This window comes from Pseudophryne corroboree, chromosome 4, assembly GCF_028390025.1.
Source record: "Pseudophryne corroboree isolate aPseCor3 chromosome 4, aPseCor3.hap2, whole genome shotgun sequence".
In the NCBI taxonomy this organism is placed as follows: domain Eukaryota; kingdom Metazoa; phylum Chordata; class Amphibia; order Anura; family Myobatrachidae; genus Pseudophryne; species Pseudophryne corroboree.
In genome coordinates, this window is record NC_086447.1 from 246128525 (window position 1) to 246154022 (window position 25498).

Sequence of the window (25498 nt, forward strand, 5' to 3'; positions counted from 1 at the left end):
TTTATATATTTGCAGCCGAGCGTGATGTTGATGTGCTGCTTGAAGTATTGTTTGATGAGGAATTCCCCGGTGGTTTAACACTAAGGTATGTATATGAAAAGGCTTATTGTGCAGTTTTCCGGTAAATGAGTTAAGTACAACGTCCTCCTTATTGCATCCCTTTTGTTTGTTTTTTTATTTACATTGGTTCTTGCAGGAGTTCCCAATCCAGAGGCTATCGTTTACCAACAAGTGCCTTAATCAATCTTTCCCACGGTAATCGTACAGAGAGCGGAGGACAGAAGTTGACTGCTATAGTAAAACCACAACCAGCCATCAATCACTATTCCCCTTACTCCCCTGAATTATCTGCAGGAGGATCACAAAAAGGCCACCTTGGTGCCCTAAACCACTCTCCACGCTCTCCCTTCATTCCCACCCGGGTAAGAACTGCTGCTGCCAACTCACACAAATGAAATGGACAGTTGCAGTAATTGACAGTGTGTGTCTGTTTAAAAAAAAAAAATCATACTGAAAACCAGTATTTTTTTTAAATGTTCAATCTAGTATAATGATAAAATTTGAATGCAGATTTGTTTGGTTTAATTTTTAAATAAAGGGCTTCTAAAATTAAAGTGAATACTTAGAGCACAAGTTCTATGTCTCATAATTTAAGAGAAATTTGAACAACCAGTACTTCAGAACGTATGCTAGCCATTTTCTGAACCAAAAAAATATATATTAATAGTAATTTAAAATATTAGAAATGTCACCATGTGGCGATACATATAATTTTAAAAGCGCTACAGTTGTCATACATAGTGGTCACCAACCGTTTTAATTCGAAGAACAGCATTGTCAAAGCAGAAGGTAACATCAGAAGGAATAGCCAGCATGTGATATCTAATGCTTTGTTTCAGATCTGGCAGGGTATCTCTTGTCAGACTTCCCAATGTACCTGCTTGTTCAGAGACCCTAAAACCAAAATTTCCAGTGAGTTGTGTGGCCAAGATGTTCGAAAGTGTTGCTTTAGCAATGATTACAAATGATTTGTATCGCACCTGGTGACAAAAGCTTTAACTGTATACAAGTTGAGTATCCCTTATCCAAAATGCTTGGGACCAGAGGTATTTTGGATATCGGATTTTTCCGTATTTTGGAATAATTAGAGATATCATAATGAGATATCATGGTGATGGGACTCAAGTCTAAGCACAGAATGCATTTATGTTACATATACACCTTATACACACAGCCCGAAGGTAATTTTAGCCAATATTTTTTTATAACTTTGTGCATTAAACAAAGTGTGTCTACATTCACACAATTTATTTATGTTTCATATACACCTTATACACACAGCCTGGAGGTCATTTAATACAATATTATTAATAACTTTGTGTATTAAACAAACTTTGTGTACATTGAGCCATCAAAAAACAAAGGTTTCACTATCTCACTCTCACTCAAAGTCCATATTTCGGAATATTCCGTATTTCGGAATATTTGGATATGGGATACTCAACCTGTATTATTATTTTTTCTTCTTCAACAAATGGCTTGGGCATCCTTAAGTACCCTTAGTCCAACTTCTCTTCATTACAAAACTGAGCACTCGCTCCCAAGTCTTCTAAGTACAGATCATTTCATCTTAACAGCCCAGTATATTGTAACTTTCCAATTTTGCACAGGAGTTGAGTGACCGACTGCATACAAGTCGTGAGAGAATAGTCACTGCCACCACCAAGCTCCTTCTCCAGCCCCTGTTATCACTCACCTCAGGGTGTAACTGCTGCACCTCTTTGCTTTTAACTGTAGTTAGTTCATCTTGACCATTTACTTTAGTTCAGGGTTGGACTGGATTGGGAAGATGAAAGAGTTTATATGGAATGTGAGATAAATATCCTTGATACCAGCAAATGTTGTTTTAACCATATATTTACCCGGTAACTTCTCTCCATTTTATTAAGCAACCCAATGAAAAGCAGCAGTTTCAGGGAAATGCAAGCTCTCTAAACAAAGGTTTTGTTTCATCTGGAAATCAGAAACAAAAGGCAAGTTTACATTTATGGTCCATTATTTTCAGAAATATGTCCTATTCCCTCATATACTATTCTGTCTCAGCAGATCTGTTTTTTATATTTACCAGTCAACCACTTATATAATCTCCACTGACTTAACCTTTTACCCCGGCCCACCCTGTCCAGTCCATAGTGATGGCCCCTGCATGGATGTTGGTTGTAACGTAGAGCTTACATTATCAGTATCGCGGGAATGCTCAGTATAGCTCACTGTGAGTAGATTTGGTCCAGAAAGCAAACTGGATCGGAGAGAGGATGCAGTTTCCACAGGCTGCATTGTGAGCCAGCCAGTGATGACCAGGGATCAGTATGCTCTGCTTTACAAAATACTTTTACAGTATAAAAATTTTAGTTAAGGGATGGTTCATAATCCTTCATTTGTCTGGTTTGAGTGGAATGGTAAATAAAATACTAATTGTTTCTAAAATTCTATTATGTGTCACTCTTGGGGTATTGTTACGATGAATGTGGTGTTCAAAAAGATTTAGTTGTTGGGTATATCAGGCCCAATTCAGACCTGATCGTAGATTTGCTAATAAACCCACCCCACCCCATTCCCCGCTCCCGTCTCGCAGGCATGCGAAAGCAACTCACAGCGCCAATGCTTTCGCGTGTTTCGAGTAGGTAGACGACTACCTGCCATGTTAAGGGTCGCAGCGGCTGCGTGTGACATCACGCAGCTGCCGCGACCCACCCCAGCTAAGGTCCGGACACTCCTCTGTTGTCTGGACTGCGCCCTTTAAATGGAGCGTTGACGCCCATAAAATGCGGTGTCGACGCCCCGTTCCCGCCCTCCTCCAGGTCTTAAATTGTGTTCTGAAGTCTATCTTTGCCATGACAGTGAACCTAGGGCCTAATTTAGCATGGATCGTAAATGTGCGAAATATTGCACATCTACAATCCATTACACTGACATGCGGGGGGAGGTCCAGTACAGGGCAAGTAATTTTACTTCAGTATACCATAGTAATAGCTGACAATAAGGTCTAAAAACACTGAAGCAGCAAACTTTGTGAAAACCAATACTTGTGTCATTCTCAAAACTTTTGGCCATGGCTATAGAATCTATTTTTTGGACTTTTGGCCCAGCATACAAAGTGGCTATCCCCATCGGGGTTCAGTAGGAAATACCGCCAGAGTACACAGCGGCATCCCGGCTACCAGTATGCCGGCAGCAGGGCGAGTGCTAGAAAGTGCCTCGTGGGCTAGCTGCGCTCGCCATGCTGCGGGCACTGTGGTTCGCAGCGCTCGCCACAGGTTATATATTCCTGTCATGGGTGTCATGGACACCCACAGCGGGAGAATAGCCTGTGGCGCCGGCGGCATTGTGACCTCTGGGATTCCGTATTGTAACCACTCTCCCCCCCCCCCCCCCCCTCACACACCCCATTGTGTAGGAAGGAAAAGTACATGTGACATAGGGGTACATGTATCCACCGTTATGGGAGAGAAGTGGTATCAGCGCATGTTGTGTGCGCTATACCGCTTCTCCCCCCTGTATGCGCTCCTGTCCATATCAGCGCTGCTATCTATAAGATAGCGCGTGGATATGTGTTGGCTATGTATGAAAGGTTGGCAGCGCTGACCGTTCCAACACCTGCATCGATTTTGACAGCTGCGGGTGTCGATACCCCATCTCCACAGCAGGGACACAGCTGTGCTGGCCGGAGATGGAGACAGCGCACACCAGCAGTAAGCTGATGCTCTGTATGCTCATACGGTCATCATCAGAGGAGGGAGCTTACCCTCCCCCGCTTCGGCAGACAAGATGGTAGTACATCTCGTCGATGTCCCTTCCTGCCTCACCTTGGTAATGCGATGAAGCAGGAAGTGCTATAGCAGCACGATCCATGCCTCTACAATACATTTACCCCATGGTATTCCTGTGGGGCAGCATTGGGGTCATAAGCAATACTCCAATATAAGACTCAAATATTCTCTGGACAGTGCTGGTTAATTGGTTCTGCTGTATAAATGATAATAATAATAATAGAACATTGTTACATTTTATTCTCCTTTGTCAGCATAAACAAGAGGAGTTTTGCAATGTGTGGCAGTCCCTGCAAGGCACCGGGGGACCACAGCAAGTATCACAAAACGTGAATGACAAGGTTTGTTGAAGGAGCTCTACTGTATCTTTCAATAGCTATTTTGTCTAATGCAAATATTGTCTAGACGGGTGCTTGTAAGTCTCTCCATTTAGTGACTTTCTATTGTTTGCCTTCTCTAGTTTACCTCCACTTTCAATCTACTTTGGCATGATTGTCCTTTTCTGTAACAGTAGCTTGGGGCATATCGTAGTGACAATGAATATGCAACAATTTTGGGGGTTTGGGCAGGTGTGCAAGTGACATTGGCATATCTATACTGGGTGCTGTGTGTGCAGTACACACAGGCCCCCAGATCCAAGGGGGCCCAGTCCACACAACCTGCACCCATTGGTAATTACTCACCTCACCAGAGTCCCGCGTCGGAGCTGCAGCCGGCATCACTGGCCTTTTCATGGTGATTTGCGCATGTGCAGTAGAGATTAGTCACCGGGAACATGTAGAGTGGAGGTGGCCCCTCCTCTCTTAAACAGCCCCTGGGAAAATACATTAATAATGAGTTTTCAGCTGCAGCAGATAACGTCATAGAATATATGTGGTGAGTTGAACATTTGGAGGCTAGGGGGAAGTCTTGTATGAGGGAGGGAAATCCTCAGTGGGATCAGCCTGAGAAATTTTCTGGGAAACAGAAAATTATGAGCGATGATGAGAAGAAGAGGTCAGAGCAGGATGTTGAGTTAGGAGTTCTTTTGAAACTAAGGGAAAAGATAATTGCTGGTTGAGTTTGGTTAATGGCCTTGTATGTTGGTAGAATCTCTAAATACAGTATGTATAGGATTGGATAAAATACAGGAAACCAGTTGAGGAACTGACAAGCAAAGCAGCAGAATGTTTGAGAAATAATAATCTAGAGGGTACCATCAAAATACATTGTACGGGTAAACAAGATTGGGCAGCACAGACATGTGATTGTTAACATTTCCTCCAGGTCCTCTGGTTTCCTCCCACAATCCACTCATTAAAATTAACCCTAGCATGAATGTATGTACATGTGGTAGGGGAATATAGATTGTAACTCAGCTAGAGCAGGGACTGATTTGAATGGACAAATATTCTCTGTAAAGCGCTGCAGAATATAGAAACAAATATCTATAGATAACGTAGGCCTTTGAAGAAAAAAAAAACCTATTTATATATTTCTCATACGTACTAGAGGATGCTGGGGTCACTTCAAGAACCATGTGGTATAGATGGAATCAGCAGGAGACATGGGCACTTTCAGACTTTCAAAGGGGTGTGAACTGGCTCCTCCCTCTATGCCCCTCCTCCAGACTCCAGTTTAGAATCTGTGCCAAGGCAGACTGGATGCACTCTGAGGAGCTCTACTGAGTTTCTCTGAAAAGACTTTGTTAGGTTTTTTATTTTCAGGGAGTACTGTTGGCAACAGGCTCCCTGCTTCGTTGGTCTTAGGGGAGAAAAGTCAGACCTACTTTTGTGAGTTTAAAGGCTCTGCTTCTTTGACTACAGGACACCATTAGCTCCTGAGGGTCTGATCGCTAGGTACGCCTAGATGCTCGTTCACAGAGCCCGCCGTCACCAACCCTTGCAGAGCCAGAAGACAGGTGAGTAGAAGATGATCAGAAGACTTCAGTGACGGCTTTGAGGTACCGCACAGCGATCGCACGCTACGCGCCATGCTCCCACTACACAGCGGCACTACAGGGTGCAGGGCGCGGGGGGGTGCGGCGGTGCACCCTGTAGTGCCGCTGTGTAGTGGGAGCATGGCGCGTAGCGTGCGATCGCTGTGCGGTACCTCAAAGCCGTTTTGGACATGGTTTTGAATATCTGTCGCCAGAACGGCTCGGATAAGAAAAACAGAGGCGCTGTTTGTCCTGTATGCTCCCAACAAGATTGGGTGTCCTGCTTCTAAGCAGACTATTGCGCACTGGATCAGTGGTACGGTTCAGCATGCTCATTCCACAGCAGGATTGCCGGTACCGAATTCGGTGACTGCCCATTCTACTAGAAAGGTGGGCTCGTCATGGGCGGTTGCCCGGGGGGTCTCGGCATTACAGCTTTGCCAAGCAGCTACTTGGTCAGAGGCAAACACGTTTGCTAAGTTTTACAAGTTTGACACCTTGGCCGATGAGGACCTACAGTTTGGTCAATCGGTGCTGCAGGATCATCCGCACTCTCCCGCCCATACTGGAGCTTTTGGTATAACCCCATGGTACTGAATTGGACCCCAGCATCCTCTAGGACGTATGAGAAAACAGGATTTTAATACCTACCGGTAAATCCTTTTCTCTTAGTCCGTAGAGGATGCTGGGCAGCCAACCCAGTGCGTACTTTACCAGCAGTTGTTAATTTATTAAAAATGTTTTCAGCACGGTTGCTGTAATGTTCATGCCCGTGGGCATGTATTTTGTTGAATGTCATGTGTGCGGCATGGTTGAAGTGTGAGCTGGTAAGAATCTCACCATTAACAAAAAAAGTAAATCCTTTCCTCGAAATGTCCGTCTCCCTGGGCACAGTTCCTATACTGAGGTCTGGAGGAGGGGCATAGAGGGAGGAGCCAGTTCACACTCTGAAAAAGTCTTAAAGTGCCCATGGCTCCTGCGGAACCATCTATACCCCATGGTACTGAAGTGGACCCCAGCATCCTCTACGGACTAGGAGAAAAGGATTTACCGGTAGGTATTAAAATCCTGTTTTCTCTAGCGTCCTAGGGGATACTGGGATGGTCTTACTACCAAGGGGTATAGATAACAATTCTTGAGTGTGCTGGCTCCTCCCCTATATGCCCCTCCTGCAGACTCAGTTTAGAAGAATGTGCCCAAGGAACCGGGTGCATTCCCTGGAGCACCAGAGAGTTTTCATCAAAACTTTAGCTTATTTTCAGGCAGCACTGGCTAGCACTAGTCTGCCTGCGTCGTGGGACTTGGGGGAGGGGACCAGACCAACCAATTGAAGGGTTAATGGTCCGGATCCCCACTGACAGGCCATAGCTCCTGAGATGATGTTTCGCTTGCCCCCAGGGTGTATGCGCACTCCAACAGCATTCCGCCACCCCTAACAGAGCTGAAGACGCTGGCGTGGTGAGTACAGGAATCCGAGTCCCTGGTTAGCGGGTCCCCGGTTCGCATGGCAAATGGGCGCGGTGGGCACTCAGTGCTACGCTGCATATACCCACACTGGCGCCGACGCAGCAAAGAGGTTTTAACCCCGGTTTCTGTAACTTAGAGAGACTTGCCAGTATAATAAAGTATAGGGACCGCGCACCATTAAGGGGGCGGGGCTTCCCTGAGAGCAGGACTAGCGGCTCAGAGGCGCCTTTTCCTGCTGCATCCCACTACAGCCTCCTGCTCCTCCAACAACCCTCAAAAGCATCTCAAACAGGTACCAGGGGCTTTTGTAGAAGGGGGGGGGGGGTGCAATATATTGTCTAAAAAAAACTAGTTACCTTATCTAAGATTCTAGTTTCTGCCCGGCAAAGCACTGCTTTGGCTGATTGAGGCAGGAGTGTGCTGGTTTATCTCCCTTTCCGTCTCCATCCAGGCTGTAAACTTGGTTACTGTGTATATTTGACTGCTCCTGTTTGTGTTTTCTGCTGTATAAACATGTCTGGCAAGAAAGTTATATGTCAGTCCTGTAGCAAAGTTTTCCCCCACCCCAGGGGTGTCTTTGTTGTGTACTTCACAGGGAAGCAGCCCACAGGAACCAGAATGGCTGGATTCAATTAAAGGGATGATGTATAACATATCATCTGAACTGGCTACTGCCAGGCAGCAAAGACAAGTGTTTAAAAAATCTATGGATTATTTTCTGGTTCAGACTTCTGATCTTAGACCTGCCTCTCAATCCCCTATGCTGGTTTCGCAGAAACGCACGCTGCCCCATGTGCTCCAGTCTGACCCTGATAATGAGATGCCAGTTTTGGAAGAAGGGGAAGTAGAGGTTGATCAAGGAGACGGTACTCTGTCTCAAGGTGTGGAAGCACTAATCTAATCTATTAGGGAGGGTCCTGAACATCCCTGATAAAGAGGCAGAACCTGATGAGGAATTGTTTTTTAATGTAAAACAAAAGTCTACTGCCACCTTTCCTGTATCTAAGGAATTAAACCCACTTTTTAAAGAGATGTGGGTTATACCTGACAAGAAATGTCAAACCCCTAAGCGGTTGCTAACCTACTTCCCTTTCTCCCTTGAGGATAGGAAGGTGTGGGAGAATCCTCGAGCTGTTGATACCTCAGTGTCCAGGCTGTCGCGTAAAATTGTTCTGCCTGTACCTGGCGCTATCTCCTTAAAAGATCCTGCTGATCGTAAAATTGAGACTGCACTCAAATCCATTTACACTGCAGTGGGAGTCGCACAAAGACCCACCATTGCTTGTGGTTGGATCTCTAGGGTCCTTGTTGAATGGTCTGGTAATGTGATAGAGGGTTTTTATACTATGCCTCAGGATGATCTTCTGACGCTCCTACAACATATTCAGGATTCTGCTAACTTCATGAGTGAGGCAATCAAGGAGATTGGCCTAATCAATTCATGCGCCATGGCTATGGCTGTGTTGGCTCACAGGGCGCTATGGCTGCGACAGTGGACAGCGTATGTCGAGTCCAAAAGCGGTGTGGGGAATCTTCCCTTCACGGCGGAGGCTCTGTTTGGTGACGAACTAAACAAGTGGATTTCACAAGCAACGGCTGATAAGTCCACCTATCTGCCATCTGCGGCTCCTCCGGCTAGACCGGCTTACCCCGTCCCCTTTCTACAGTCCTTTCATGTGTCCCGATTCAGAGCAGGGCCAGAAGTGCCTCAAATGCAGCTAGAGGAAATCGAGGTAAACCTCACAGACCAGCGGCCGCTGGATCAGTGGAGCAGAATTCAGGTTCTTCCTCAACGAAGCCCTCCGCGTGACGGTTGGCCCCACCTGCAGGGCGACTTTCAGGTGGGTGTTCGACTTCAATATTTCCAACAGGTTTGGGCGGTGTCTTCCCTGGATCCTTGGGTGAGAGACGTAATCTCACAAGGATGCCGGTTAGAGTTTCAAACACTCCCTCCTCACAGATTCTTCAAGTCGGGCTTACCAGTTTCACCTGTGGCAAGAGTTACCTTGCAAGACGCCATACAAAAACTGCTGTCAATGCAGGTTATTGTCCCAGTCCCGCCTCTACTTCGAAACAAAGTATTTTATTCAAGCCTGTTCATGGTACCGAAGCCGGACAGTTTGGTACGACCGATCTTGAACCTCAAATCCCTGAGCCCGTACCTATGGGTGTTCAAGTTCAAAATGGAATCTCTGAGAGCGGTGGTCTCTGGCCTAGAGAAAGGGGAGTTCCTGGTATCCCTGGATATCAAGGATGCCGCCTCATCAGGCTTACCTCAGATTTGCGCTGCAGGACAGCCACTTCCAGTTTCAGGCTTTGCCTTTTGGTCTCTGCATGGCACCGAAAGTGATCACGAGCGTTATGGTGAAGATGATGTTGCAACTCTGCGTGTTGGGGGGTGAACATCGTCCCGTACTTGGACGATCTCCTCATAAAAGCTGTGTCCAGGGCTCGGTTGTTGGAAAGCATCAACCTGACTAGGTGACTTCTCATAAGTCACGGGTGGATTCTCTATCTACAAAAATCACACCTGGAACCTTCACAAAGACTTCAGTTCCTGGGGATGATACTGGACACGGTGCTTGAGAAAGTGTTCCTGCCTATGGACCAAGCCTTGACAGTACAGTCTATGGGCCGCTCCGTTCTGAAACCACACAAGATCTTGGTGCATCATTGTATCTGCCTACTAGTTAAGATGGTGGCCTCCTATGAGGCTATTCAGTACGGAAGATTCCATGCCCGTCTGTCCCAGCTAGACCTGCTGGACAGGTGGTCAGGGTCACATCTCCACATGCACCAGAGGATATCCCTTTTCCCAAAGGCAAAGATCTCCCTTCTATAGTGGATGCAGATCTCCACCTAGTGGAGGGCCGACTGTTCGGAATTCAGTCGTGGATTCTGTTGACAGCGGATGCGAGCCTCTGCGGTTGGGGGGCTGTGACACAAGGAGCTCAGTTTCAGGGAAGGTGGTCACCCCAAGAGGCTTCTCTTCCAATAAACATTCTTGAACTCCAGGCGATTTACAATGCCCTTTTGCAAGCCTCTTACCTCCTTCAACATCAGGCCATACAGGTCCAGTCTGACAATGCCACGGAGGTGGCATACATAAACCGACAGGGAGGAAAAAAAAGCAGGGCCGAAATGTGAGAAGTGTCCAGGATACTCCTCTGGGCAAAACGCAACGCCAGGGCTATGTCGGCCATATTCATTCTGGGAGTGGACAACTGGGAAGCGGACTTCCTGAGCAGACACGATCTGCACCCGGGGGAATGGGGCCTTCACCCACATGTGTTTCAACTGTTGGTTCAATGGTGGGGCTGCCCGCTGATCGACATGATGACTTCTTGCCTCAACAAGATGCTGTGTTGCTACTGCTCCAGAAGGAGGTATCCACAGGTTGCAGCGGTGGACGCTCTGACGGCGCCGTGGGATTACCAGTTTATCTGTTCCCTCCACTTCCTCTCATTCCCAGAGTTCTCAAAAGACTCGAACGGGAATTCGTTCAGTCAATTCTCTTGGCCCCAGATTGGCCTCGCAGGGCTTGGCATGCGGACTCCTGGCCATGTCCCTCGAGGAGCCCTGGCCTCTGCCTCTTCAAGAAGATCTTCAACAAGGGCCGTTTGTCTATCCAGACTTACCACGGCTTTGTTTGGTGGCATGGGGGTTGAAAGGGAGGTTTTAGCCCGGAAAGGTCTTCCCGCCAAGGTTATTTCGACGATGGTCCAGGCCAGGAAGGTGGTAACATGTAAACATTACCACCGAATATGGAAGAAATATGTATGTTGATGTGAGAGTCGACAGTATTCTACTGTGTATTTTTATCTTGGACGGTTCTTACTCTTCCTGTAGGCATGTTTGGATATGGGCCTATGTTTAGGCTCCATTAAAGTTCAGGTCTCTGCTTTGTCTACTTCCAAAGGCAGTTGGCTGTGATCCCAGAGGTCCAGATGTTTTTTTAAGGGTGTCCTTCATATTCAACCGCCCTTTGTGCCTCCCACGGCTTCATGGAAACTCCATTTGGTCCTGACCTTTCTACAATCGGACTGGTTTGAACCTTTACACAGGGTGGACATGAAGTATTTGTCATGAAAGACTGTCAAGTTGTTGACCTTGGCAAGGCGTGTTTCAGAATTAGGGTCCTTGTCCTGTAAAGAGCCCTTATCTGATGTTCCACGAGGATAGAGCGGAGCTTAGGACTTGCCCACAGTTTTTGCCTAAGGCGGTGTCGGCGTTTCACATCAATTAGCCGATAGTGGTTCCCGTGGTGTCTGACATGTCAGTTATGCCGAAGTCCCTGAACGTGGTTTGGGCTTTGAAGATTTATGTCAAGAGGACGGCTCGTCACAAGAAATCTGACTCGCTTTTTGTTCTTTGCGACGCTACCAAAATTGGATGTCCTGCTTCAAAGCAGTCCATTGCTTGTTGGATCCGTCTGACCATCCAACAGGCTTACTCTTCAGCAGCCTTGCCGCTGCCAAGATCTATTCAGGCCCACTCCACACAGTCGGTGGGTTCTTCATGGGCGGATGCCGGTGGTGTCTCGGCTTTACAGTTGTGCCAAGCAGCTACTTGTTCTGGTTCGAACGCGTTTGTAAAGTTTTACAAGTTTAATACCTTGGCTAAAGAGGACCTTCAGTTTGGTCGCTCTGTTTTGCAGGGGTCTCGGCACTCTCCCACCTGGTCTGGGAGCTTTGGGGCTTCCCCATGGTTCTAAGACCATCCCAGTATCCCCTAGGACGTTAGAGAAAATAGGAATTTAATACCTACCGGTAATCCCTTTTCTCGTAGTCCGAAGGGGATTCTGGGTGCCCGTCTCTGTGCTCCATTTGTTTTCCTTGCAGCTTTGTTCTTGTATTTCTTGGTTGGATCTGCTGTTGCTGTCCCTTGTTTCAAGTTGTGGTTAGTATGGCTATCCTCTTGTTGTGTGCTGGTTCGGTTCTCGACACTTTTCTTGTCTATTTTCCTTCTCTTAAAGTATGTCCGTCTCCTCGGGCACAGTTTTCCTAGACTGAGTCTGCTTTAGGGGCATAGAGGAGAGGAGCCAGCACACTGTAGAATTTTTAAAGTGCCAGGCTTCAATGGACCCCATCTATACCCCATGGTACTAAGACCATCCCAGTATCCCGTACAGACTACAAGAGAAGGAATTACCGGTTGGTATTAAATTCCTATTTTTTTCTTCTCCAATTCAATCACAGATGTTTAATAACATAAAGGAGAGACAACACAAAGCAAAATCTTTTGTGTAATACAATTGGGGTAATGCACACCAATTATCAATCACCTTGGGGAATATCCACATCCAATTCTTTAATGTTATGCAATATTATGGTTATGCCCCAATACAAAGCACTCACGTGTGTGTGTGTGTGTGTGTGTGTGTGTGTCTGTCTGTCTGTCTGTCTGTCTGTCTGTCTGTCTTGGAACCAGCATATCAAAATCTAAGCCCAGGTGTTATGGAAACTTTACCAAGAGCAAGAATTTGGATTGCCTCCTCTGCAATGCACTCGCAAATGCACTCCTAACCGGATCTTCAAAGGTCTTGTTGTACGGCCAATGTAGAATTTATTACATGCGTATTCTATAGCGTAAATGACATTGGCTTTAGTGCATGTTATAAATTCTTCCACTTTATGTTCAAAACCATTAATAATAATTTATTTGATGCACCAGTCCCTTTCAATCAAACGTTTAAATGTAATTTACTTTTCCCATGTAAATTAACATGTGAATATTTTATAGAGTCTACCTCAGGACAAGAACGCTGGCCAAAATATGCACCAGTATCATAAACTGGGCTATGCTGAGAACTCCTCAAAATCCCAGCACAAAAATTCAGATCCACTAACAAAAGGTGAGTGGGAAACCATAAATTTGTGCCCTCCTAAAAATCCTCTTAACATGTCCCTTTTTACAGTGTTTCATATTTTGAAATTTAATTTGCAATATGTTGTAAAATAAGGGATAAAGGTTACAGTAGTGTGTGTAGTTGGGTGTAAGGGTACAATAGTGAGTGAAGGCTTGTGGGGTAAAGGTACAATATTACGTGCAAGGTTAGGGGTGAAGGGTACTGTATTGGTGTCAGGGTATAAGGGTACAGTATTGGGTTAAGGGTCGGTGTATAAGGACACAGCATTGGGTGCAGGGTTAGGGGGATACAGACACGTGTGTAAACTGTGCCCTTTTGCACTGCAGCTGTAATTTTACTATCAGCAAGCATAAGGCCGGCTCTATAGAGCGGGAACCGCATCCTTCCAGCCTGGTGCCGTGCTGCAATGCTTGCCCCACTTACTGCATCGCGCTGGCCCTGGTTACTTCATTGCTTTCTGTCACTTAATGTTGTCCATTGACCATTAGTATGTTATACAATACAACAAAAGCTATGTGAATTCCTTTCATTCTATCTGGGTGACATTGAAGACTGTGGGTTTAGTGCGGAGGCATGGGGGGGTATGCACTAAATTCTTAAAACTAATGGAGCTGAAACTCCGCTACTACCTACTGCAGAGACTCCTTTTTTTGTTATTTAGGGTCTGCAGGAGAGGCATGAAGATTTGTAGCCAGAAGCATTTTTTTTTTTTTTTTTTTACTTTTTCATCTTTATTTTTAGTTTGTAGGTTGCCTGAATCCACCTCCGAGATCAGTCTTTGTAGAGGAGCAGGCATTATGAAAGCACTAGAAACAGTGTTCTGTCTCTCCAACCGCAGCCCGCTCCCGGCAGATGGTCGACAGGCACCAGTGGGTGTTCTGGAGCCCTAACTTTATCCACAGGAGGTCCCCTTTTATTAGCTGCACCTGCAGTGCTGCACATGGGAGCTGCGTCTTTCATGTTACAGCCACCACAGCCTACAGAGGTAGCACTGGGCAGCAGTGGAGCTCATTCAGCAGGCCAGAGCTTGCTCCTTTGGCTCCAGTCTTTGTTATGGCCGCCACAGCCTACAGTTGTACAGAGCAACTACTGTATTTCAGCAGATCAGAGCATGCATCTCTGACTCCGCTTCATGCGATGACAGCCACAGCCTCCGGAGGCAGCACTGGGCGGCCATGCAGCAGAGCGGGTAATACAGGTAACGTGCCTGCACCTCACGCTCTGGTTTTTTTCACTGGTTCCAGCAAGCGCTGACTTCTACTTGCCCCCAGTTTTCTTAGTTTTAAATTTGGTGCTGCCTTTATATCTTGGCCCCTCTTCCCTGGAATAGCAGGAGATTACTACAGCTGAACCCCTCCTCCCTATCAGCACTATCTTTGGCATTAGGCTGACTGCAGGATATGTTGTGCTTCATCGCCATATGCGTTTTGGACTCTGTAATCCTGCTGACTACCATCTACTATGCAGCCAGAATAGCTGACAGCAGAGCAGTTTCTGCCAGTAATGCGCTGGGTCCACAACCAGAAACATAGATGTAAGTAATTCTTTCCCCTGTGTACGCTCCCACCATCTAATGATGTATGACTAGGCTGCATCAGGCAGCATTTTATACAGGAAGAGCATTCTTATGCAAAAAAAAATGTAAGTAAACCTTGAGGACTTTCCTGGTATGGAACTAAGGCTTCCCATGGTCATAAATAGTGTGCTGCCACGGTTTTTCTGTCTCCATACTGCACTCTTTTGAGGCAGCACTTGATTTTGTGGCAACCCTATCCGGCAGTATGGCCCTTACTTGACACCGGATTTGGTTCTGGTAGAGATAGTATTCCATTCCATATGGAACTGATGACTTTCCTTTTGTGACTACCCCCCCCCCCCCCCCCCCCATCCTTCTTCCCCCCACCTCTTGTGAATATGGACATTCATTGGATTCAGTCAATTTTTATTTAAGACTTAGAAACAGTGCAGATCATGCATTATATTTTACCATTTTAGTTTTTTTCATGCAGTAAATTATTCAACCTACCCACATGAATCCAGATATAAGACAACACTGAGTACTTAGTCACCTGGTTGCAGGTTCTCCTAGGCCTGCCACTTCAGTAGTTTGCCCAAGTGGGGAACTCACATAGTCTGTAGGGTTGTCTGTCCCTTGTTGTACATCTAGAAAACATTCCTCTCCTAGAGTATACGGTCATTAGAGGGGTCTCCCCATGATTCAGCCACTTTTGTGGCTCACTTCATGACTTTCCACAGGGGCTCCAAATTCTCAGTTGAAGTGTATAACCTATTTTGCTGTTGTATCCTGGTGGACTAGACCCATATGGTGACTACCACTATCATTCAGGTCCACAGTATGCTTGTCCGCTTTTTTATGTGTATGCTGTAACCGAGCCAGGGTGGTTTTCCGCTTCCACTTTTATTGACAAGTCTTACCCCTCACATGGCTGGCAGGGGTAGTGTGTAGCCATTCCCAGGATGGCAGTTTGATTTTCAGTGGTGTCACTACCCTTCATTTTTCAGCCTCCTTGGCCTGTGACTCAAGACTCACAGTACCAACCCTGGGTTTTAAACCTAAAGCTGGGTACACACTATACAGTGTAGCAAACGTTATGGTCGTTCCAATTTTACTAAATTCCAGAATACCTGATATAGAGAGTACACACTATGCAGTCTTCTAAATTATGGCACGATGTACATGTTGTGTCAGAGCATTGTATCCAATTAATTGTTTCTGTACAGTATGTGCAGCTGAGCATATACCTTATACAATGTGTACCACCACATCATACATTGCATTGTCCTATCTGACGTGCAGCATCAGATGAGAAGATACTATGAATGACTGGTGTAAATGATGGAATAGGTGTACACACTATAAGATGGTTATTCCGATCAGTGTCTGAACGATATACTGGAAGATAGATCTTATGCGGTAGAGTGTCCCTACCTTAAGTATCCCACAGGGCGTGTTGTCCATAGACTTGTACAACTTTCTTCAGGTTAAGTTGTCTGGTGTTTTGGGCCCAACTTCTGTCCCTGGCTGATCAACTGGGCCATGTCTTTTGGGTCGAGATTCTGTCTTGTGCACTAGAGTGGTCTTGGGTCCTCTGCTGTGAGGTACTACCTTGAGATTGCAGTTATTGTCTGATTTTACTGTGGACCAGTATTGTTAGCTGGAACTGCCTATGCTTGGCAATACCTTAACAGAATTGCTTCTGTGGGTCAATCCCTTCTTTTCAATTATGATTTTTCAGGCAGATGTAGGCTTGGCTGCACACTTCTGCGAAGATGCAGGCCTGCCTTTTGGGTGTAGGTTCCACTTCAATGTTAACTGACTATTCTACCTTTGCGGATGTCCACAACTTTTTCCAGTTTTTATTGGAAGTGTGGTGCACTGCTCAGGATTGTGTATGATTCAATTTTCCTTCCTGGGTCTTCCCTTCTATCAGGGCTTCTACAGTCCTCATACATCTAGCCTCAATATGCCACGTAGCGCGAGACACCTAGTGCAATTGATTCACCTGGCCCATGCAACTCTGTTAGCGTCTGTGGGGTTTTTTTTTGTTTTTTTTTAGAGGGGGGGGGGGGGGCTGAAAATGTATCTTAGTCGCAATGCGACTAGGACAGATATGTAAGTGTTGCACATCAAATTAATCAGCGGAGTCTCCTGGTGCATCCTGGTTGCATTACATTGCGACGTAGGCACATTTTCGGCAAGAAAAAATACCCTATGCTAGCAGAGCCTAATGGAACCTGGCGAGACCAGAGGCTATGTTTGAGTTTTACTTTTTCAGCCTGTCACGTACTTCTGAGGATAAGTTTCTAGGGGCATTTTGTTAATTACTAGACTTGGTCACTGGGCAGTTCTTCAAGTTTTCAGCTTATACTGTGGTTCTGTATGGGTATCTCAGCACGCTTGCCTTGTCTGTCCTGTCCTTGTCAAGGGAAGGGTTGACTCCGGGTATCTGGCAGTCATGTTGCATTCTACCTTGTTTCAGAAACATCTGCGGAAGGTCAGCCATTTCTACAGTGTATCGCATGTACAATCTCCTTTTCTCTATCGTCCTAAGTGGATGCTGGGGTTCCTGAAAGGACCATGGGGAATAGCGGCTCCGCAGGAGACAGGGCACAAAAGTAAAGCTTTTACAGGTCAGGTGGTGTGTACTGGCTCCTCCCCCTATGACCCTCCTCCAGACTCCAGTTAGATTTTTGTGCCCGGCCGAGAAGGGTGCAATTCTAGGTGGCTCTCATAAAGAGCTGCTTAGAGAGTTTAGCTTAGGTTTTTTATTTTACAGTGATTCCTGCTGGCAACAGGATCACTGCAACGAGGGACAGAGGGGAGAAGAAGTGAACTCACCTGCGTGCAGGATGGATTGGCTTCTTGGCTACTGGACATGAAGCTCCAGAGGGACGATCACAGGTACAGCCTGGATGGTCACCGGAGCCACGCCGCCGGCCCCCTCACAGATGCTGAAGCAAGAAGAGGTCCAGAATCGGCGGCTGAAGACTCCTGCAGTCTTCTTAAGGTAGCGCACAGCACTGCAGCTGTGCGCCATTTTCCTCTCAGCACACTTCACACGGCAGTCACTGAGGGTGCAGGGCGTTGGGGGGGGGCGCCCTGGGAGGCAAATGTAAACCTTTAAAAAGGCTAAAAATACCTCACATATAGCCCCAGAGGCTATATGGAGATATTTACCCCTGCCTAAATGTACTAAATAGCGGGAGACGAGCCCGCCGGAAAAGGGGCGGGGCCTATCTCCTCAGCACACGGCGCCATTTTCTGTCACAGCTCCGCTGGTCAGGAAGGCTCCCAGGTCTCTCCCCTGCACTGCACTACAGAAACAGGGTATAACAGAGAGGGGGGGCAAAATAAATGGCAATATATTAATATAAAAGCAGCTATAAGGGAGCACTTAATCATAAGGCTATCCCTGTCATATATAGCGCTTTTTGGTGTGTGCTGGCAGACTCTCCCTCTGTCTCCCCAAAGGGCTAGTGGGTCCTGTCTTCGTATAGAGCATTCCCTGTGTGTCTGCTGTGTGTCGGTACGTGTGTGTCGACATGTATGAGGACGTTATTGGTGTGGAGGCGGAGCAATTGCCAAATATGAGGATGTCACCTTCTAGGGGGTCGACACCAAAATGGATGCCTTTATTTGTGGAATTACGGGATAGCGTCAACTCGCTTAAGCAGTCGTTTGCCGACATGAGGCGGCCGGACACTCACTTAGTGCCTGTCCAGGCGCCTCAAACACCGTCAGGGGCTGTAAAACGCCCCTTGCCTCAGTCGGTCGACACAGACCCAGACACAGGCACTGATTCCGGTAGTGAAGGTGACGAATCAACCGTATTTTCCAAAAGGGGCACACGTTATATGATTTTGGCAATAAAGGAGATGTTACATTTAGCTGATACTACAGGTACCACTAAACAGGGTATTATGTGGGGTGTGAAAAAACTACCAGTAGTTTTTACCGAATCAGAAGAATTAAATGACGTGTGTGATGAAGCGTGGGGTGCCCCGATAAAAGACTGCTAATTTCAAAGAAGTTATTGGCTTTATACCCTTTCCCGCCAGAGGTTAGGGAGCGCTGGGAAACACCTCCTAGGGTGGACAAAGCGCTAACACGCTTATCAAAACAAGTGGCGTTACCCTCTCCTGAGACGGCCGCACTTAAAGATCCATCAGATAGGAGGATGGAAAATATCCAAAAAGGTATATACACACATGCAGGTGTTATACTACGACCAGCTATTGCGACTGCCTGGATGTGCAGTGCTGGGGTAGTTTGGTCAGAGTCCCTGATCGAAAATATTGATACCCTGGACAGGGACAATATTTTACTGTCGTTAGAACAAATAAAGGATGCATTTCTTTATATGCGTGATGCACAGAGAGATATCTGCACACTGGCATCACGGGTAAGTGCTATGTCCATTTCGGCCAGAAGAGCTTTATGGACACGACAGTGGACAGGCGATGCGTAGAGGAGTTATTTGGGGTCGGTCTATCGGATTTGGTGGCCACGGCTACGGCCGGGAAATCCACCTTTCTACCTCAAGTCACTCCCCAACAGAAAAAGGCACCGACCTTTCAATCGCAGCCTTTTCGTTCCTTTAAAAATAAGAGAGCAAAGGGCTATTCATATCTGCCACGAGGCAGAGGACGAGGGAAGAGACAGCAACAGGCAGCTCCTTCCCAGGAACAGAAGCCCTCCCCGGTTTCTACAAAAGCCTCAGCATGACGCTGGGGCTTCGCAAGCGGACTCGGGGGCGGTAGGCGGTCGTCTCAAGAATTACAGCGCGCAGTGGGCTCACTCGCAGGTAAATCCCTGGATCCTGCAGATAATATCTCAGGGGTACAGGTTGAAATTAGAGACAGAGCCACCTCGCCGTTTCCTGAAGTCTGCTTTACCAACGTCCCCCTCAGAAAGGGAGACGGTTTTGGAAGCCATTCACAAGCTGTATTCTCAGCAGGTGATAGTCAAGGTACCTCTTCTACAACAAGGGAAGGGGTATTATTCCACTCTTTTTGTGGTACCGAAGCCGGATGGCTCGGTAAGGCCTATTCTAAATCTGAAGTCCTTGAACCTGTACATAAAGAAGTTCAAGTTCAAGATGGAGTCACTCAGAGCAGTGATAGCGAACCTGGAAGAAGGGGACTTTATGGTATCCTTGGACATCAAGGATGCGTATCTCCACGTTCCAATTACCCCTCACACAGGGGTACCTCAGGTTCGTTGTACAAAACTGTCACTATCAGTTTCAGACGCTGCCGTTTGGTTTGTCCACGGCACCTCGGGTCTTTACAAAGGTAATGGCCGAGATAATATTTCTTCTTCGAAGAAAAGGCGTATTAATTATCCCATACTTGGACGATCTCCTAATAAGGGCAAGGTCCAGAGAACAGCTAGAGATGGGTTTAGCACTATCTCAAGAGGTGCTAAAGCAGCACGGATGGATTCTGAATATTCCAAAATCCCAATTAATGCCGACAACTCGTCTGCTGTTCCTGGGGATGATTCTGGACACAGTTCAGAAAAGGTTTTTCTTCCCGAAGAAAAAGCCAAGGAGTTATCTGACCTGGTCAGGAACCTCCTAAAACCAGGAAAGGTGTCTGTACATCAATGCACAAGAGTCCTGGGAAAAAATGGTAGCTTCTTACGAAGCAATCCCTTTCGGCAGATTCCATGCAAAGGGATCTGTTGGACAAATGGTCAGGGTCGCATCTTCAGATGCACCTGCGGATAACCCTGTCGCCGAGGACAAGGGTATCCCTTCTGTGGTGGTTGCAGGAGGCTCATCTATTGGAGGGCCGCAGATTCGGCATGCAGGATTGGATCCTGGTGACCACGGGTGCCAACCAGAGAGGCTGGGGAGCAGTCACACAGGGAAGAAATTTCCAGGGAGTGTGGTCGAGCCTGAAAAAGTCTCTTCACATAAGCATTCTGGAACTAAGAGCAATCTACAATGCTCTAAGCCAGGCGGAACCTCTGCTTCAAGGAAGACCGGTGTTGATCCAGTCGGACAACATCACGGCAGTCGCCCATGTAAACAGACAGGGCGGCACAAGAAGCAGGAGGGCAATGGCAGAAGCTGCCAGGATCCTTCGCTGGGCGGAGAATCACGTGATAGCACTGTCAGCAGTATTCATCCCGGGCGTGGACAACTGGGAAGCAGACTTCCTCAGCAGACACGACCTTCACCCGGGAGAGTGGAGACTTCATCCAGAAGTTTTCCACATGCTATTAAACCGTTGGGTAAAACCAATGGTGGACATGATGGCGTCTCGCCTCAACAAAACACTGGACAGGTATTGCGCCAGGTCAAGAGATCCGCAGGCAATAGCTGTGGACGCGCTGGTAACACCTTGGGTGTACCAGTCGGTATATGTGTTTCCTCCTCTGCCTCTCATACCAAAGGTATTGAGGATTATACGGCAAAGTGGAGTAAGACTAGTGGCTCCGGATTGGCCAAGAAGGACTTGGTACCCGGAACTTCAAGAGATGGTCACGGACGCTCCGTGGCCTCTACTTCTGAGAAGGGACCTGCTTCAGCAGGGTACTTGTCTTTTTCAAGACTTACCGCGGCTGCGTTTGACGGCATGGCGTTTTGAATGCCAGATCCTAAAAGGAAAAGGCATTCCAGAAGAAGTCATTCCTACCTTGATAAAGGCAAGGAAGGAAGTCACCGCGAAGCATTATCGCCGTATTTGGCGAAAATATGTTGCGTGGTGCGAGCAGCGGAGTGCTCCGATGGAGGAATTTCAACTGGGTCGTTTTCCTACATTTCCTGCAATCAGGATTGTCTATGGGTCTCAAATTGGGATCTATTAAGGTTCAAATTTCGGCCCTATCAATATTCTTCCAAAAAGAATTGGCCTCAGTCCCTGAGGTCCAGATTTTTATCAAAGGAGTACTGCATATACAGCCTCCTGTGGTGCCTAAGGTGGCACCGTGGGATCTAAATGTAGTTTTAGATTTCCTCAAATCAAATTGGTTTGAACCACTAAAGAAGGTGGATTTGAAATATCTCACACGGAAAGTGACTATGTTACTGGCCCTGGCTTCGGCCGGGAGAGTATCTGAACTGGCGGCTTTGTTTTATAAAAGCCCTTATTTAATTTTCCATTCGACATAGGGCAGAGCTGCGGACGCGTCCGCATTTTCTCCCTAAGGTGGTATCAGCGTTTCACCTGATCCAGCCTATTGTAGTGCCTGCGGCTACAGACGACTTGAAGGACTCCAAGTTGTTGGACGTTGTCAGAGCCTTAAAAATATACATTTAAAGGACGGCTGGAGTCAGAAAATCTGACTCGCTGTTTATACTGTATGCACCCAACAAGTTGGGTGCACCTGCTTCTAAGCAGTCGATTGCTCGTTGGATTTGTAACAAAATTCAACTTGTACATTCTGTGGCAGGCCTGCCACAGCCTAAATCTGTTAAGGCCCATTCCGCAAGGAAGGTGGGCTCATCTTGGGCGGCTGCCCGAGGGGTCTCGGCATTACTACTCTGCCGAGCAGCTACGTGGTCAGGGGAGAACACGTTTGTAAATTTTTACAAATTTGATACCCTGGCAAAGGAGGACCTGGAGTTCTCTCATTCGGTGCTGCAGAGTCATCCGCACTCTCCCGCCCGTTTGGGAGCTTTGGTATAATCCCCATGGTCCTTTCAGGAACCCCAGCATCCACTTAGGACGATAGAGAAAATAAGAATTTACTTACCGATAATTCTATTTCTCGGAGTCCGTAGTGGATGCTGGGCGCCCATCCCAAGTGCGGATTATCTGCAATACTTGTACATAGTTATTGTTAACTAATTCGGGTTATTGTTTAGGAAGCCATCTTTCAGAGGCTCCTCTGTTATCATACTGTTCACTGGGTTTAGATCACAAGTTGTACGGTGTGATTGGTGTGGCTGGTATGAGTCTTACCCGGGATTCAAAATCCTCCCTTATTGTGTACGCTCGTCCGGGCACAGTACCTAACTGGAGTCTGGAGGAGGGTCATAGGGGGAGGAGCCAGTACACACCACCTGACCTGTAAAAGCTTTACTTTTGTGCCCTGTCTCCTGCGGAGCCGCTATTCCCCATGGTCCTTTCAGGAACCCCAGCATCCACTACGGACTCCGAGAAATAGAATTATCGGTAAGTAAATTCTTATTTTCTACTTGTCCCGTCTTTTCTACTGGTCCCGCAAACCTCTGTTTGGCTTTTGAGGCGCTTCAGCCTTTGGAGGGTGGCGTTTTGTTGCACATTATTTCTACTCAGCAGGTCTCGGAGCTGCCAGCTCCATCTGCTAGTTCTCCATTCCTGCTTTTTCACTTTGCTTGCACAGTGCTCTGCACTACGCCATCTTCCCAATATAATTGGTTTCTCCTGATCCTGGAGATTGTTTCCCTATTTTTTCTCTAACGTCCTAGGGGATACTGGGGTGGTCTAATATCATAGGGGGTATAGATGGGGTCCATTGGAGCCTTGGCACTTTAAATTTCTTCAGAGTGTGCTGGCTTCTCCCCTCTCTGCCCCTCTTGCAGACCCAGTTTAGAAAAATTTGCCAATGGAGCCGGGTGCATTCTCTGGAGTTCCAGAAAGTTTTCCTCCAAATTTATTTTAGTTTGTTGTTTTCAGGTAGGACTGGTTGCATCGTGGGATTTAGGGAGGGGACCTGTACCAACCTCATACAAGGGTTAATGGTCCAGATCCCCGCTGACAGGAAATAGCTCCTGAAGGGGGTTGCTTCTCTCGCCCAAAGCGGAGTGCGCTCTCCCCCACAGCATGCCCCCACCTCTAATTGCTTAGCTGGAGACTCACTGGTGGGGAGTACTGAATCGGGGTCCCCGGATCCCCTGGCGGCATTAGGGCGGTAGGCACACAGCTCAGAGAGGGGCTGCTGTTGTCCCTCTGTATAAGCCCACAAACTGGCGCTGATGCTAAAGAGGGGTTTTTACCCCATTTTCTATGTAGAGTTGTATCCCTGCCAGTATAAATATTGCGGGACCAGTGACTCAGGCGCCATTTCCTGCTGCTTCACAGACAGGCTGCATGCAGAGAACTGCTGCTCCTCCAAGGACCCTCAAAAGCACCTTGTTTGGTACCAAGGGGGTTTGTAGTGGGGTGGAGCGATATAATATGTGTATATGTAATATTCTAGGTCCCTCATATAAGGTTCCTAGTTAATGCCTGACAAAGCACTGTTTTAGCTCTAGAGCCAAGGTGTGCTGGTTTTCTCCCTCTCTGTCTCAACCTAACAGATTATCTGTGTTACTGTGTTTTCACCTGTTCCTGTGTGTGCGTATTCTGCTGTACAGTATGTCAGGCAAAAAAGTAATATGTCAGTCCTGAAGCACAAAGTTTTCCCCTCCCCCGGGGGTATCTTTGTTATGTGCACAGTGCAGCCCCCCTTCACAAGGAAGCAGCACTCAGGAGCCAGCATGGCTGGACTCAATTAAAGTGATGATTACAGACACATCATCTGAACTGGCTACTACCAGGCAGGAGAGGCAAGATTTAAAAAAATCTGTTACAAAATTCTGACCAGAGGCCAGCTTCTCAGCATCCTCTGCTTATTTCACAAAAACGTCCATGTTCTCCAGTCTGACTCAGGTGATGATATGCCAGGCCTGGTGGAGGAGGAGGTGGAAGCTGATAAAGGAGACTGTACCCTGTCTCAGGGAGTGGAAGCTCTTATCTACTCTATTCGGGAGGTACTGAATATCCCTGATAAATAGACGGAAATAGTATCCGAGTCATTTTTTTATGTAAAAACTAAGTCTACTGCTACGTTTCCAGTCTCAAAAGAATTAAACACGCTGTTTAAGGAATCTTGAGTTAATCCTGATAAAAAAGATTCAGATACCTAAGCGGTTACTGACATAATTTCCTTTTCCCCCTGAGGATAGGAAGGTGTAGGAAAATCCTCCTACTGTGGATACTTCTGTGTCCAGGTTGTCACATAAGCTCATGCTGCCAGTACCGGGAGCTATCTCCTTAAAAGACCCTGCTTATAGTAAGATTGAAACTACGCTCAAATCCATTTACACAGCAGTGGGAGTTGCTCAAAGACTCACAATTGCTTGTGGTTGGGTTACACAAGCCATTTTTAAATGGACGGGTAATATAATTAAGGGTTTTGACATGTTTCCAGATGAGCTTATCACGCTCCTGCAGCATGTTCAGGTTATGGCCGTGTCGGCACGCAGGGCCTTAAGGCTGCGGCAGTGGTCAGTGGACGCTGATTTCAAAAGGGGGTGTTGAGAATCTTTCTATTACGGGGGAGGCTCTATTTGGTGAAGAATTAAACAAGTGGATTTCACAAGCTATGGCAGGTAAGTCCACCTATCTGCCATCTGCTGCTTCTCCAGCTAGACGTGCTTCCCCCGGCCCCTCTCTACAGTCCTTTCGAGTGGCCAGGTTTAGGGGCAAGGCCAGAGGTGCTTCCAATGCCGCTAGAGCAAACCGAGGTAAACCACGCAGTCCAGCGGCCACTGGTTCCCTGGAGCAGAGCTCAGACTCTGCCTCTTCCAAGCCCTCGGTCTGACGATTGGCCCCATCCTCGGGATGACTTACAGGTGGGTGCGCGCCTAAAATTTTTCAGTCCTGTTTGGCGAAAATCCTGCCGGGACCTTTGGATACGAGACCTAATTTCCCAGGGCTACCGGTTGGAGTTTCAAGCGCTCCCACCTCACAGATTCTTCAAGTCAAACATGCCAGCTTCACCTGTCACAAGGGCTACCTTGCACGAAGCCATTCAAAACCTGCTGCGTATGCAGGTCATTGTTCCAGTTCCACCTCTACTCCAAAACAAAGGCTTTTATTCCAGCCTGTTCGTGGTACCGAAACCGGACGGTTCGGTTTGGTGGATCTTGAACCTCGAATCTCTGAACCCGTACCTATGGGTGTTCAAATTCAAGA

The 25498-nt window shown here is 47.0% G+C and overlaps 1 protein-coding gene across 6 annotated transcripts in view; it reads left to right on the forward strand.

The window, feature by feature from the left end:
• XRN1 (5'-3' exoribonuclease 1) overlaps positions 1-25498 on the forward strand; it is a 425124-nt gene that overhangs the window by 340736 nt on the left and 58890 nt on the right. For 5 of the 6 annotated variants that reach the window (XM_063916003.1, XM_063916004.1, XM_063915999.1 and 2 more), the window contains 5 exons: positions 16-85; positions 197-422; positions 1950-2033; positions 4085-4171; positions 12958-13069. In XM_063916003.1, coding sequence (XP_063772073.1) covers positions 16-85; positions 197-422; positions 1950-2033; positions 4085-4171; positions 12958-13069 — 579 coding nt within the window. The remainder of the gene's footprint in view (positions 1-15; positions 86-196; positions 423-1949; positions 2034-4084; positions 4172-12957; positions 13070-25498) is intronic. The other variant, XM_063916002.1, reaches the window with a different exon arrangement.